Source organism: Rosa chinensis, chromosome 6 (assembly GCF_002994745.2).
Source record: "Rosa chinensis cultivar Old Blush chromosome 6, RchiOBHm-V2, whole genome shotgun sequence".
Lineage (NCBI taxonomy): Eukaryota > Viridiplantae > Streptophyta > Magnoliopsida > Rosales > Rosaceae > Rosa > Rosa chinensis.
Window position 1 is genome coordinate 41,582,837 of NC_037093.1, and position 14,919 is coordinate 41,597,755.

General features: G+C 37.3%; 2 protein-coding genes across 4 annotated transcripts; one reads left to right on the plus strand and one right to left on the minus strand.

Annotated features, from left to right (window-relative positions):
- The first annotated feature begins 1,023 nt into the window (after positions 1–1,023).
- LOC112172463 lies at positions 1,024–2,840 on the plus strand. Its single transcript, XM_024309816.2, has 2 exons — positions 1,024–1,527; positions 2,488–2,840. Exon 1 carries the CDS (start codon positions 1,125–1,127, stop codon positions 1,521–1,523), a length of 399 nt encoding a protein of 132 aa, XP_024165584.1. The 5' UTR covers positions 1,024–1,124; the 3' UTR covers positions 1,524–1,527; positions 2,488–2,840.
- Positions 2,841–4,102: 1,262 nt separating this feature from the next.
- LOC112169724 (probable ubiquitin-conjugating enzyme E2 23) lies at positions 4,103–11,247 on the minus strand. Of its 3 annotated transcripts, none has more exons than XR_002924852.2 (9): positions 11,107–11,247; positions 8,347–10,358; positions 7,614–7,757; positions 6,645–7,118; positions 6,132–6,201; positions 5,910–6,049; positions 5,401–5,712; positions 4,564–4,880; positions 4,103–4,303 (listed from the first exon to the last, which is right to left on the minus strand). XR_002924852.2 is itself a non-coding variant. In XM_024306779.2 (8 exons), the coding sequence occupies exons 2-8, from the start codon at positions 10,348–10,350 to the stop codon at positions 4,629–4,631; spliced, it is 3,396 nt and encodes a 1,131-aa protein (XP_024162547.1). In that variant the 5' UTR covers positions 10,351–10,358; positions 11,107–11,247; the 3' UTR covers positions 4,117–4,628. The 3 variants fall into 3 exon arrangements, 1 of the variants encoding a protein (XP_024162547.1); XR_005801159.1 differs by having other exon boundaries at positions 4,117–4,473; XM_024306779.2 differs by having other exon boundaries at positions 4,117–4,880.
- Between the last annotated feature and the right edge of the window lie 3,672 nt (positions 11,248–14,919).

A 14,919-nucleotide genomic window follows, 5' to 3' on the forward strand; every position in this document is an offset into this window, starting at 1 on the left:
TAGAGGAGTTGAACTTGTCAAGTGTGGATCTAAGGGCCTGTATGGTATGGTTGTGTTTTTAAGAAAAGTTAATTTTTACTTATTTTTGAGAATAAATGACTGATAAACAAAGCAGCTAAGTGACAGCAAACCACTGGTGATGGAGCGTATGGTCAGGTCATGTCGTCAGGTGACCAGAGTTGGTTATGCTTATGATTCCGATATTGAGAGAGAAGGAAGAGTGTGTGAAGAGAAGAGTGGCGTCTATTCTCAATAGGATTTCCATGAAGAAGAGGGTTGTGTGTAATTTCTTCAAGAAAATGAGATTAGGAGTTGGTATTTTGAAAGATTCATTAAGCTACAGTAATAAGCGCCATAGTGTAACACGCTACTTCTGCTTCTAATAGGAAGCCTGCAGTGGCTTTTGCTTTTCCAAAGAAAAAGTCCTTACTTCCTAAGAAAGCAGGTTGATTTGCAATTTACCAACACTAAAGTCCATTGCTTATAAATAAGTTGAGGAGCTAAACCTAGCCCCACCCCCCATTGCTTAGATTCTCAGTAGAATTTTCATGTAGAAGAAGGCTGTGTGTAATTTCTTTAAGAAAAAAAGAGTATGAGTTGGTATTTCATTAAACTACAGTAACCAGCGCTACAGTGTAACGTGTCGCTTCTACTTCTAAAAGGAGGCTTGCAGTGGCTTTTACCTTTCCAAAGGAGTCCTTACTCCCTAAAAAAGCAGGCTGGTCTGCATTTACCAAACACCAACAAGTCCATTGCTTATAATTAAGTTGAGGAGCTAAACCCACCCCTTACAAAACCCAAAACGCACCCTAAAGAAACTTCTAATTTTGAGTCTCTCATCTACTCGCTCAGAAATAGCAACCTAGACTTTTGGACATGAATTAGCCCTCTAAAATCTCCAATTACCGACTCAGTCCTATGACTCCAGCTCCAAGTAAAGTAAATAGTAACTCCCCACTCTTTTACTTTGGTCCCACATTTCTTGTCCAAAAGGCAGGCTCAATCATAAAAACAAAAGTTACCCCATTTTGTGCAGAGGACAAAAACCCTAGCCCCTCTCTCACTCTCAAAAACCCCAAAAACCACCAAGGCTCCTTCTTCATTCCTTCCTTCCTCTTGCATCAATGGCCGGTGGTCGATTCCGCGAGCTTCTGAAGAAGTACGGCAAGGTCGCGCTGGGCGTCCACTGCTCCGTCTCCGCCGCCTCAATCGCCGGACTCTATGTCGCCATCAAGAACAACGTCGATGTGGAGTCCCTGATCGACAAGCTTCCCAATCTAAACCCTCTTAAAAAATCTCATGAAGAGAAACCCACCTCCGAAAATGGGCCGTCGACGGCTGTGGTTGAAGAGAGGAAGAGGAATCGGACGGCGGAGCTCGCAGCCACCAGCGGCGGTGCTCTGGCATTGGCTTTTCTCTGCAACAAGGCTCTGTTTCCGATTCGGGTTCCGATTACGCTGGCGGTCACGCCTCCTTTGGCCAAGTTTTTGGCCAGGAGGAGGCTTATCAAGACCGGTGTATGAATTGGTACTTTTTTTTTTTCTTCTTGGGTTTTTATGACGTTATATATATATTTTCTCTTGGTTTCTATAATGTCTGGTCGAATAGAAATGAAAGTAATACATTTTTGTACCCATGGCGATTGGTTGGGATGGTTTCTATTTTTTTTTGGATTTATTGGCTGGATTTTGATTGTGGATTCTTGATTTATGAAGGAAGGGAACATTTGGGATCGACTTATTAGTTGCATTCTGGAATGGTTAATCCATTATCAATTAAATTTAGGCAGACCTATTTTTCTAAGAACCAAGTTTTCAATGTGTTTTGAATTAAAATGGAGTATTAAGAACCAAGTTTTCGATGTGTTTTGAATTAAAATGAAGTATCAAGCCCCATTTGGTGTTGAAAGATGCTGTCTGGTCTGAGTTGAATTTTAAGTTCTTGTGTGCACAAAGAACACAACAAGACAGACCAAATTATTATATTTTTTTTTCCTAAGACAAAAGTTCTTTTGTTCCAGCTAGTGCTGATTTCAGATTCTGGGCTCTAGTTGATTTGAATATCCTTGGTGGGGATTATTGAAAATAAATTGAATGGGAAAAGTTAATGTAAGTATGGGTGTAGAGAGGACATGTCAGAAATAGTGTTTTATAGAAGTAAGCATTCGTTCTTCTTCAAATTCTTTGTCACTTAACATTAGGAATTCTTAGTCAGCCGAATGAAATCAAAGTTCCACATCCACATGATTGTACTGTATGAAATTGAAGGAGATGCATTCCCACAGTGAAATTTCAGCATGTTTAAAAACTGAAAGTTCATGTAAGATAAGCTAATGCCCCTCCCATAAGCCTTTGATCACTTCAACCTTGCAAGGCTTGCAGAAAACCTTTGTCGTCTTTCTTGCTTGCCATTTACTACTGTCCCACGTTTGGTTTGAAATAAAGAGATAGCAAATGAATGACTTGGAATTTTTCTTGTGCGTATCAGGGGAAGTTCCTTCTATGGACGTCATGACATCATCAAGTGGAATCCTGAAGTTTGCACAAAGTAGAGAAGCTAGATTCTATATAAGCATTTCTAAAGAACAATGTAGGAAAATTTGTTTCAAGGTTTAGCTGTGCATTCGCTATTGATTTTGGTCCTTTAAGGCATAGTTTGCTTTTGTACCTTAATCACGTTGAAAAAGACATCAGCTTCAGTGGCAAATCCTTTTACTTATTGCTGTTGTTTTTTTTTTCACTGGAATGGGTTCCTAAACCCGAGTCTTTTATCAGATATAAATTTGGAATCTTAATAATGTACACGTTTTACACTTCCAAGTACTCAAGAAATTTTACATACTGCACGTTGGTTTACCAGAAGAAACTCTTTTATGTTGCATTTGATGGTGATATTATTGAGCATTTCAAGGCATAAGATGTTGCTGGTTATATTGTGCGCTTGAAGAGAATGCAGCTGTACCATAATCCGATTTCAAAATTTTCAACAAAGTTGAGTCACTTGACCTAACAGATTTTACTGGGAAATAATCCTCATGCTTTATCATCAAGGCTGGTTAGGTCCATCGGGTTTCAATTGTAATATGCCACAATCAAGTGATTTTGAAGAAATTTCATCCCCTACATCTCCTAATGTCGTTCAAATATTATACCTTGGCAATGGTTATTGGAATCGGATGCTAACCTAGCCTAGTTCTTCGGATAGGTGCTGGAAGCTTGCTTCCCAGCCTTGCAATATACAACAGTTGTTTGTTCACGTCAAGGCTCCATTGCTTTTTCATTTCCGACCACAGCAACCTTGCCTGGCCAGTTCCGTATATTGGATTATTTTTTAGGGTAAATTCTTTCTATGGTCAATTGGACACTTTGGTACTTAGTCTTCAAAAGAGGACAATTTGATACCTGAACTTACAGTTTAACATTTCTGTTAATCTTTTCAGTTAAATGTAAGGATAAAATTGACATTTAGAATATATGTATAAAAAAAACATGAGTTTGTGGGTTGATAACCATCTTCTCTGGGTCTTCATCATTTTTTGGGTCATTTGAGAGAAAATGAACATAAATTAATGCTTTTGAGTTATGTTAAAGATGAAATAATTGAATTTTATATTTAAAAAATTTAGTCGTCATGATTTGAACACTCAAGAGACTACTTTCGGTGGATTAGACATAATTCAGTGAAGTAGTCTCGTGGGTGTTCAAATCTTTACTATGTTTTTTAAACATAAAATTCGATTATTTCACCTTTAACATAACCCATAAACATTAATTCATACCCATAAAATGATGAAGAACAACTATCAACCCACAAAACTCATGTTTTTTATTTTATTTTTGTACATATATTCTAAATGTCAATTTTACCCTTATATTTAACTGAAAAACTAACAGAACTACCAAAGTGTTCAACAGAGTATAAGTTCATGTATCAAATTGTCCTCTATTGAAGACTAGGTACCAAAGTGTTCAATTGGCCATATCTCAAGTACCATAGAAAGAATTTACCCTATTTTTTTTGGGATAGACTGAAATAGATCTCAACAAAAGCTCTGTCGGTGCTCCTATTTTTAAGCTACTGAGTATTCAAACTACACAAGGAATACAAATGATAGCAGAGATCAGAACAGGTCATCGCTTTTGTATGTGTCCCAACAAATAATGAAGTTAATCATGAGTCATCACTTGTTATGATACCTCTTACAGATAACCAAGTAGATTGAATCAATTTAATTCAATAATCAGCAAACAAACAGTACAAGCAAAACTGAGTGCTTTCCCAATCCCAGAAAGCCTGCCCAAACCTAAACCACAAGAGAGGTCAACAACATTAGCTAGCAGCCAGATGCAAAAGGATGAATTCATTCCCAAACTGCTTCTAGCAGGAAAACTATTGTATATGGACACAACGGGAGAGCTGGCAACTTCGCTCCAGACACTCCCACTTCCTAAATTTGACAGGTGCCTTCCATTTCTGTTTGACCCATTACAAAAATGATATCTAATAAAATGTGAAAAGCCCTTAAATTGAAGTATCTTAGATTGACAAACAAAAATGACTGACCTTGGAGCCACTGACACAGAGATCTTGGCAATTGCATCTTCCAAGTTCCAACAATCCAATTTATACTATGACTGTTGCAGATGCTTAAATTCATGACAATCGGCTCCAACCTCACTCAAAGCCAAGAACAGCTTTGGCACAATCTTAGCTAACATCAACTTGAAACCAACAGAGGTTGAATTTGCATCACTGCTATCACTAACAGATGCATCTTTAGTGAGTGAACCTATCAAGTAGCCTTTCATATATGCATCGCAAGCCTTGAGGATATAATAACCACGCCTCCTGAAATGGTCTTGAACAAGCTCTTCAAAGTCCTATACATGCAATCAATATGAGAACATTAAATAAACTAATCAAAATTTTACTAAAGCAGCCAGTGGGACATTATATATAAACTTGCCACACATTTATCATATGATAAATGGTGAAGTTTCAACAGTACAGTTTTTTGTTTACATGGTTTAGTTGGTAACATCATAATGGATATAGTTCACTTTTCTCCTGAACATGTAATGAAATGGGTCCTCAATAAGACGACACTCAATTAGTCAATCTATTTCACTTATGACAAATATGGTAGATGTATAATTAGGTGACTGGGACCCAGAGCCGGACGTGAAAAAAGCTCTAACTGAATAGAAAAATTATGACCATCTGGAATAGATTTCAGCAACTGATTGAGTTTTATTCAACTAATACAGGACCTCCTAGGATAGGAAGCGTATCAAAAAAGAAAATCTAAATGAAACAGAGATAAAATTTGTAACCAGAATATATGCAACATAAAAATGAATGAATGCGAAAAAAAATTGAACGTTATAACATGATCATCACCTTGGGAGGCCTCCGCATAAGAGACATTATCGTCTTGCAATTCAGCAAGAAAGTATTCTCATTGTAGGACAACGAATTTTTCTCCCCTTCAGCTGTTCCAATTTGCTTATCATAGCCAGCTTCGTTGAAATAGGGCTTAGAATTTAGCACCAATCCCTGGAGTGAAACTAGAACTTGAAGGATGCTAGAAGACTTTGGATCCCAAACTTCATTTCCTCTGCCAGTCCAAGTATTTAACAGACTAAGACAGACTTTGCCTTCTTCGTATAGATTTGGATTTATCCGCCAGCCACCAGAATGATAATATGCTGACTGCAAAATCACAAATCCAGTCAGAAAGACACAAAAACAATTTATTTTCTTCAATTCCAAAGAAACTGTCACTTAGCTAATTACTATTTTTTATTGTTTGAAAAACACACACACACACTAACTATAGCTTCATAGTTAAAAAAACAAACTTAGCATAAAAAAATAGTGGATCATAAAATTTAGATAGAAGGTCTAACCGGAGGGACATCAGGGTACTCCGGAGGGAGATGAAAATCGAAAAAGAAGAGGCCATCTTGGTAAGGTGTCCCATAAGCCCCAACTATAACTGCCCTCAAGAGATCCATTCGATCTTCATAAACGCGTACGTAGATGCCATCTGTTTAGATTACACTGTTAAAACAAACAGTCGCTACAACAGGTCAAAAATTGATCATAAAAAATAAATAAGGAATGTTTACCAGGCAGGTTATTTTGAAGGATGCCCCAATCTTGCTGAATCTTCTTGAACCACTTCTTACCATTGTTATTCTGTAATGATGCAAGGTAGGATTTAGAGAAGTCATCCTAGTCTTATAAGTCAACAACCACATAAAGCCATCATTATTTAGAGAAGTAGTTATACTTAACATGACAAAAATTCGAACACTATTAACCAGGCCAAAAAAAAAATTGATGGAAAATGAGATAACGACTTCAAGGTCATTGCTCTTCAATGTTCAAATTGTCCTCTCAAAAATGTAACAGGAAAAGAGAAGTTGAAAATAGAAAGGAATGTTTTATTAGATCAAAATCTCCTACATATTTTGTTTGTACCTTATTGTAAGTTAATAGCTAATTTATAGTAAGTTTATGCATGTACAAAGAGCAATCCTCCAAGAATAAAGTGGCAGTCTTACCCTGATTGTTACAATGCCATTAATCGAATGGACTGAAACTGAAATTGAAATTGAAACTGAATTAAAATAAGATACCTGCCCTGCTGCACCAAGATAATGATGGTCCAAAGGATCTTTGACTATATCAAAGCGTTTGAAACTGCAAACATCACCCTTGCTACATTCTTTAGCATCCAATCCTTCAGTCCTTAAGTTGCACAAGATTTCTGCTGCATCCAATATTTTTGTTGTCTCCGAGGAAACATGCTCTTCATTTTTATGATTGGTCTCCACACTACTATCAACAACTTTAGATTTCTGAGAGCAGGAATCTTCACAATGATCTCCCTGAAAAATTTCAACTTCCCGAGGCTCAAAATCACCTTCACCTTTAGTATCTAAAATTGGATCCAAGTTCTTTTGTCCCCGAGCAAATATTCCACTTGCCAGTCTGGTAACAAAGCGAAGTGCAGCCAAGGGAACAGACAATGCAGGGTTCCTTCCAGAATTATCTTCTCCACCTACCTCTGCTTCAGAATTCATATTAAAGTCGCTCTGTATCTCCACTTCCTGAACATCAAACACTTGCTCATCATGTCAACAAAATAAATCAAATAGAACACTTTCAAGGTCCCTAGAACGGGGGAAACAAATCCTCTTAGGGAAGAAATCAACCATTTTTGGTGAGACCTCCAAGACAAATAAAAGAGGTACTCTCATATGATATTAATCATATTATGACATATCCAAACACCCAGCCTGTCTATTAATGCTCTAAAGGAAAACAGAGATGATTCAGATGAATATCGTTTAGCTATCTAATCTACCCATGTATTTCAAGGGAGCAACTGTGACCAAAAGGTATAAAAACAAGTTAAAATATGTCATCCGTATACTATGGTAAAATGCAATTTCCGAGATCTCAACAACTTAAACAAGGCATCCTATCTAAAGCTGAACTCAAAACCTATTAATTTTTCTGGTACATAAACAAGGTTTTTTTTTTTTTTTTGTCATACTGTATAAATTTAGTGAAACATACTACTCTTTCAGACAGTAATATACCTCTGTTATACTCTCGAGGGGAAATAGGGCATGCACCTCCTCATCATCAACAGTTTCCCAACTAGCAGCATCACTAACCTCGCTCCCAGCAATTGAGTCATCATCATCAGCTCGACCAACAACATAAATTGCTTGAGGTCCAACCTAGTAACATATCAAAGGATCAAGTAATTGCATCAACAGGGCTTGCAACTCTTCCATTATATTAAAGTTCAGAGTTCAGCATTAAAATGTCCGTTCACAAGTAATAATAAAAAATAAAATACAAAATTTGGTCATCCTTATACCACAAATCTTGGTTGAGCACATTGGACAAAGAAAAACAACATTTAGAAATCTCAAATAATAATTCAAGCCAAAAAGACTATAAAACCCTGATTTTATTTGACCGACCATATGTCAACTGGCTGATCAAACCATTCAAGTGAGTTTTTCTCTCATACTCCATTGACCAGAATGTTTATCACATCACACATACCAAGTAGTATTTAAAGAGCACTTATCCTCCAGAGTTTGAATAACCACTCCCCAATATCATTAAAACAAAAAAAAAAAACATGTAGGCATGTAGCCTTTTAAATTTTAAGTGAGCCTAGGAGAGGTAAGAGTATATAGTACAGATGATATCAATTTAATAACTTCAAATTACTGACACACAGTTTTCGATTTAAGACTAACAATAAATCATAGGGAAGAGCAATAGTGCTAAGTTGAGAATAGGCAACAAACATACCGTAGAAACCATCCCGTCAGCCCATGTAACTTCAATATCACCATTCTTAAGACCAGTTATATTCCCAACCCAGGAAAGATCTGAGAAGTCCATACAAGATTTATCAACAGAAGAAGCTTCATCAACAACTTCTGATGTAAGCTCACTTGGTTGATTTTGCTGCTTTGGCTCCTCAATTAAGTCCGATACCGAAGCAGTTTGTGCAGAAACAGAAACTGGCAACAATCTGACAACAACATCCCCATAACAGTAATCATAATCTGGGTGACCCTCAAGCTCATATACACTAACCACTTCCTCCTTGTCAAACTCTCTAGGATCTTCAGCTCTGGAAACTGCCTTCAACCACTGTACACAAGCTGTTCGCTCCTTGGCATTGACGCTTTTCACGAGTCCAACACGCCTAGCTTCAAAAGCATTGTCACCATCATCAGATGCCTTCTCCACCACATATTGTTCAGCAACAAATTCATGATCACCAGGACTATCAAGAGGAATTAAATTGGTTGAAGCCAGCTTCCGTTCTGTTGAACCATCCTGCCATGCCACATCAACTGTTGTCCTGGTATTGGCAATCAAAAAAGATCTTTCAAAATTTTCCTCCTTTCGTGCCTTCTTGTCTCTTTTAACCACAGGTTTACGCAGCTTTTTGCGATGAAGAGAAACAGGCACCTTTGTGACTGACAATGAACTACCGCTGGAACTAGATTCAATAGAAGTATTACTTCCAGCATTTCCATTGTTTCCATCTAATACAGACACTGGGTCAGTATCCATGGATGCACTATTTCCATTTGGTTCTTCTAGTGAACTCTCTTCCGAATCACAAACATTACCCATTTGAGTAGAATCTAATTGATGAAGTTCTAATTTTGAACCCTTATCTACGGCAGTGGAAGATGACGACCCCGATGATGGAAAGAGACACCAGTCGCCCAACTGCCAATTTGCATGTGTGAAACAAGACAATAATTTCAACTTCCTGGGGACCTGCTCTTTAGCAGGGGCAGTTGAAGAATCTGGGCCACAGCCAGCAGAAGCTATCCAATAAATAAACACTGATCCCACTGTAACTTTAGTAACAGTACCTTCCAGACGATTAGCCTTCCATGAGCCGGATAGCCACAAAGAATTCTTGAAAACCGATGATGACCTTGCCTTCACACGCTGGCCTGGGTAATAAGGGAAATGCACATCTTCAAGCATATTTTTGGAAAGTGGTTTAAGATCCATCGGATCTGCTCTCAAAATTCTACATAGGGAACCATCATCAATCATCACTGTCACATTATCAAAAACATCCTCAATTCTACCCAGCCAGGCACCAAGGACCACATAATCACCAACAGTGAACTCCCTCACACGTTTTAAGTCATTGGATGACACATCTTTTATGATGGACCCGTCAGGAGCTTTCAGATCAACAGAGATATTGACATCCACCACGACACCAACTTGCCCGGTTGGCTCAGAAGCAGCAGCAACAAAATCTCCATGCAAGAATCCTCGATCAACAACTGTTAAATCATTGATATTCTGGGTTGACTCAGTTTCATCTATCCAAAGCACTCGAACCTGGTCCGCAGGAAGAGGACCAGTCTTATCATTACCACCATTCTGGTTCTTGTCACCATTTTCATTAGTATTACTGTCATCACCACCATCTTTGTCATTTTCATGATTCTCACTGTTGTGGTCGTCGTCATCGTCGTCATCTATATCATCCTCATCCTCATCCTCATCATCAGACGTGCCACTATCAGAATCCAAATCACCAGCAACTTCAGTCACAACCCCAATCATACCATTCTTGCTCCTCACAACATCTTGTCTATATATGTATGGAGTATTATTTATGCCACCGACAACCTCACTCAACTTTTTAAATTCATTATTCACATTTGAATCAGTTGAAAACTCAACCTGGATCAAAGAACTATTATCATGGTCTACAGTAGTAGGTTCATCGTCTTTAAAAACACTGTCATGCTGCTTGCTTCCCATACCAAAATCTAAGAACACACAATAAACGTGGCATTGTCAAACCAAAATCCTAATAAAACCAAAAGACAATACGTAACAAAGTAATGAGATTCCTAAGAAAAATTGAAACACCTTCTCAAATTCATCTTTCTTACTTATCTATCTCGAATTCAAATGGTTTCTCTTCTCATAAAGCATTTGGGCAGATATAGAGTTCTACGGATTACTTAACCAGCAAACTGTACTGTTTGTGAATTCATCATCCACTTCCTTAATCGGAAAAAAAAAAAAATTCAAATGCACCTAAAACTTCCAACCCTTTCTTCTCTTAAGGGAAACATGTAAATACATGATATTCATGCAACCTAAATAAGAGTCCATATTAGAATCAACTAAGGTTAACCTCAAAATTCCCAGAAAAATTTCACAAACGCAATGAGCAGAGGAATGGTCTTATCGAATCGGGCGGGGTTAGATAGACAAAAACGAATTGAACATTTCAACAAAAGGAAACCTAGAGCAGCTCACATTCAGCAGAAGAGCCAAAGAATTCAAATTTCAACAGGAGAATCTTAAAAAAAAAAAAAAAAAAAAAAAAAAAACACATTAGCACAAATCGGTGTAGCGTCTCAATCAGATTACATATTTGATCTTAATTTTAAATGCAACCCAATTGAAAGATAGAATCAAACAGCAATAAGGGAATCGATTGACCGAAAAAGTTGCGAGCTTTGGAGCAACCTGTAAACAGAGGATTAGAGGGTGTGTGAAGATTACCTGCAGGAGTTGGAAGAGATGGAGATGGTGCGGTAGGTGAAGGAAGAAGACGAAGAAGAAGAAAGCTTGGTTCTTTGAGAGGGAGGGAAGTCGCAGAGGTGTTTTGGTTTATAAATGCAGGAGAGCTACAAGCGGCGTATATTCGTCACGCTCTATATAGTGTTCAATTAGGAAAAGATGCTTGCTCTATTATTATTGTTATTTTTGAAAAAAAAAAAAAATTGGGTTTTTGAAAATAAAAACAGTGATTCCGTGAGTGTTGGATTGAAATTGGAGAGATAAGACTCGTATTAAGAACCTACCAAAAATGGTTTGGAAAATAAATCCAAATTCCAATAGTTATTTCATATTTAAAGTTTTTTTTTTAAAAAAAATTATGACAATTTCATAATTTAATGTTGAAGCAAAGCTAGATTGTGCTTTCTTGGTCCACCGGCATGGGTTTTACAAGAACAAGGCAAGGTAGCCTTTGACTTGAGGCGAGTAATGTTTTAGCTCAAATCGTCAAGATGTTATAAGGCAAAAATTAAAAAGTTTACGATCTTAAATAAAATAAAGAAATAAATTGTGAGTTCTTGAATGATGGGAGATGGGTATGAGTTTTTGGAAGACAAGGCAAGGTAGCCTTTGTATTGAGACAAGTAATGTTTTAGCTCAACTTGTTGAGGTTCTACAAGGCGAAAAGCAAAGAACTTACACTCAATAAGCAATGAAAAAAAAATACTTATTATTTTAAACTTGAAGTCATAACTAAAATTCCGCCAATGTTTTAACTTAGAATGACTTCCATGTAGTGACCAGTGGCGACGATGACAATATTGTTGCAAGTTTGCACTAGCTGAAGTCGTGTTTGAGCCTATGTTGTCGGGCTAAGGGTGGCTTTGGCTAAGGGTGACCCTGCCCTTTTAATTTGATCAGCAACACCCTCGTGCTTTCAATTTCAATCAACCGTGTCTAATTTCATTTGTTCCGTCCAATTTGAAAGTTAACTTTGACTGAGGGGCCCACTTTGGGGTTAAAAATGTCATTTCCAATACATTTTCTTCTTTTCTCCTCCTCTCTCTCATCTCCGATGGTTTTTTTTCTTTCTTTCTCTTTTTGTCTCCTCCCTTTCTCTCTGGGTTGCATGACCCTCTGTCTGTCTATCTGTCTCTCTCTCTCTCATCCACGCACTGCCACCGCTAAAAATCATGGCATCCGACCACCGATTCTTAACACCGCCACCACTACTCGAACCACAGCACAAACCTGACCCAAACCCAAAGAGAATTGATGATTGGCACAAGCCCAGCCATCGTACACAGCCACCAGTCCTTGACATCTTGCTTCCTCCAATTCCGGCAACTTTTGCAGCACACTATTCGACTCAAACTTCGCCAGGAGATGAAAACCGAGAAGCCTCACTGCCAACCTGAAGCCGGACGACGTCATTCGCACCTTCACCATAATCTGGGTTTCTGGCAAGACTGATTTGCCATCTCCGGCCACATCCGAGTTGCACAACCACCATGGTTGCAATCAGAGCTTCGTTCTCCACCAAAACCCTCTGGTCTCAACCTTCGATTTTGACCCGAGACGCCTCACGCGCCACCGCTGGTGCGTGGACCATCATAGCTACGCCGTGAATGGCTGTCGGATTTCCAGATTATCTTAGGTAAATTATCATCCCTTGTTCTCTGTTGGAGCTGCTGCTTGATGTGGAGTGAAAAATCCTAATTTGATATTTTATTTTGGATTGTGTGAGGTTTGTTAAATTTGGCATCTTGGAGATTTGGAGGAGTTGCTGGTCAGTCAGTGTCGAAGATTGAATTGTCGAGTTCTGGAAAAATTGAAGTTTGGAGGAGAGGGAGCTATATGATCATTTTCGATATATAATTGGCTAAGGTATGAATGGTGAATTGGGTTTCTTGTATGGAAACTCTGAGCCAGAAGCTGGCGGAGGCCACCTCAACATTCCCTTCATCCTCATCTGGATTTGCTGGGCGCCGGAGACCGGGAGATGAGGATCAGAGGAAGAGAAGAATAAGAGTTTTTTTTTTTTTTTTAATGTGGAAATAAGTGAAATGTCGAATTTACCCCTTTTCTGGGCCCACTAGCTAAGTTTGTCATTGCCAGATCAGCATTTAACATCCGATTTGGATGTCTCATAAAAACTTGGGCACGACTGATTGAAATTGAAACCACAGGGGTATTGCTGATTAAATTGAAAGAGCAAGGACTGACGTGATGTTACCCCCAAACCTCAGGGTACTAAACTGAAATTTTTCCTTAATTAAATCACAAGAACAATTATGACATTTACAAAATATATTTTTATTAAAAAAAATAATATGGGGAAATGATCATTTACCCAATTTTAGCTTAAAAAGAGAAATTTTAAATACACACCCCAAACTACTTAATACACATCTCTATTATTTTATATTTCAAATCAAATTTTATAGGTAGGTTAATGCCCAAAATAGACATCTATGTATTAAAAGAAAAATAATAATAATAATCTTATGTTCCTTATATTATTCTATAATTATAAACACAATGAATTTCTATACATGACATCCTGATTTAAAACAAGAATAAAGTTAGAAACCATCTAATTTAAATTTTCCTTAAATGAATTGTAATTAAATGGGGTGAGATACCATGTAATTTAGAATTTCGAAATCAATAGCATTAAATGTTTTTAAAACATATTGCTTTACTCCCACTTTTTAGTTCCTTTATTTATTTATTTAAAAGTGATTATTAGACAATTTATTATCTAATATAAAACATCACAAGTATAAAACTTTATAATTGTTAATGTGTTTGACCATCCAATGACAACTTCGTAGTTCCGCCATTGTAGAAAAACTATTGATACAATTTTGGTTGAATGTTCGACTCAAAATTTTATACTTGATCAAAAGGATGTTTAGTGGATGAGAAGTCAAATAATATAAAACCTATTTCTAAGCATCTATTTGAACTTTGAAGGGAACAATAATGAATCCTTATGGATTTCCCAATAACTAACACAAGTAATTAATATGGTCAATTATATATACTAATCAAATGTTAAATAATAGTGTATTTCATGGTTTTTAAGTTTAAGGATATTTTAGGTAATTTGGGTTGTGTATTTGGTAAAATGTTAGAATGAGAAATTAAATGATAAGTGTATTGAGTAAGATGTGTGTATTAAGTAATTAGGGGTGTGTATTTAAAACTTCTCCTTAAAAATTGTCCACTTACCCAAACACTCTAAGAGATTGCCCACTTACCCAAACACAAGAGATTATTTCTCTATTACCCAATTAAGTATTTATTTTATTTTATTTTTGGGACAATTTTGCCCTCTCCTCTTTTGTCACTTAGAGAAATAAGTCATTGGAGACCTTGCTTAACTCCGGTGGTGGACTCCGGCGACTGGTGACCCGACTCTGGCGACAAGTGACCAGAATCCAGTGACCAGTCACCTGAATCCGGAATCCGGCTGCCTGATTGGTGACCGGATTCTGGCGTCTAAATTTATTGCCCTCCAGTAATCAAATTATTACCCCCCAATAATCATATTATTGCCCCTTAATACGCATATTATTGTCTCCCAATAATCATATTATTGCCCTCCAGTGAATTGCATAAACTCCCAAAACCAAATTGAATACACTACAGGAACAATTGATCAATTTATATGCATATTATTGCCCCTCAATACTCATATTATTGACTCTCAATAATAATATTCTTGTTTACATTTTTCTTTCCTTCTGGGCATTCTGCCCCAATTTTACCAAAAAAAAATAAAAAAAATTGATTACGGTGAAGCAAAAT

What these genes read in the sequence shown, in the direction of transcription:
- LOC112169724 (XM_024306779.2), bottom strand. Translation starts at nt 10,350, where the DNA reads ATGGGAAGCAAGCAGCATGACAGTGTTTTTAAAGACGATGAACCTACT. An exon ending in ATCTTGGTGCAGCAGGGCAG is followed by an intron (nt 6,202 to 6,644) that starts GTATCTTATTTT and finishes GCATCATTACAG; the next exon opens with AATAACAATGGTAAGAAGTG. An exon ending in AGTACCCTGATGTCCCTCCG is followed by an intron (nt 5,713 to 5,909) that starts GTTAGACCTTCT and finishes GTGATTTTGCAG; the next exon opens with TCAGCATATTATCATTCTGG.
- LOC112172463 (XM_024309816.2), top strand. Translation starts at nt 1,125, where the DNA reads ATGGCCGGTGGTCGATTCCGCGAGCTTCTGAAGAAGTACGGCAAGGTC.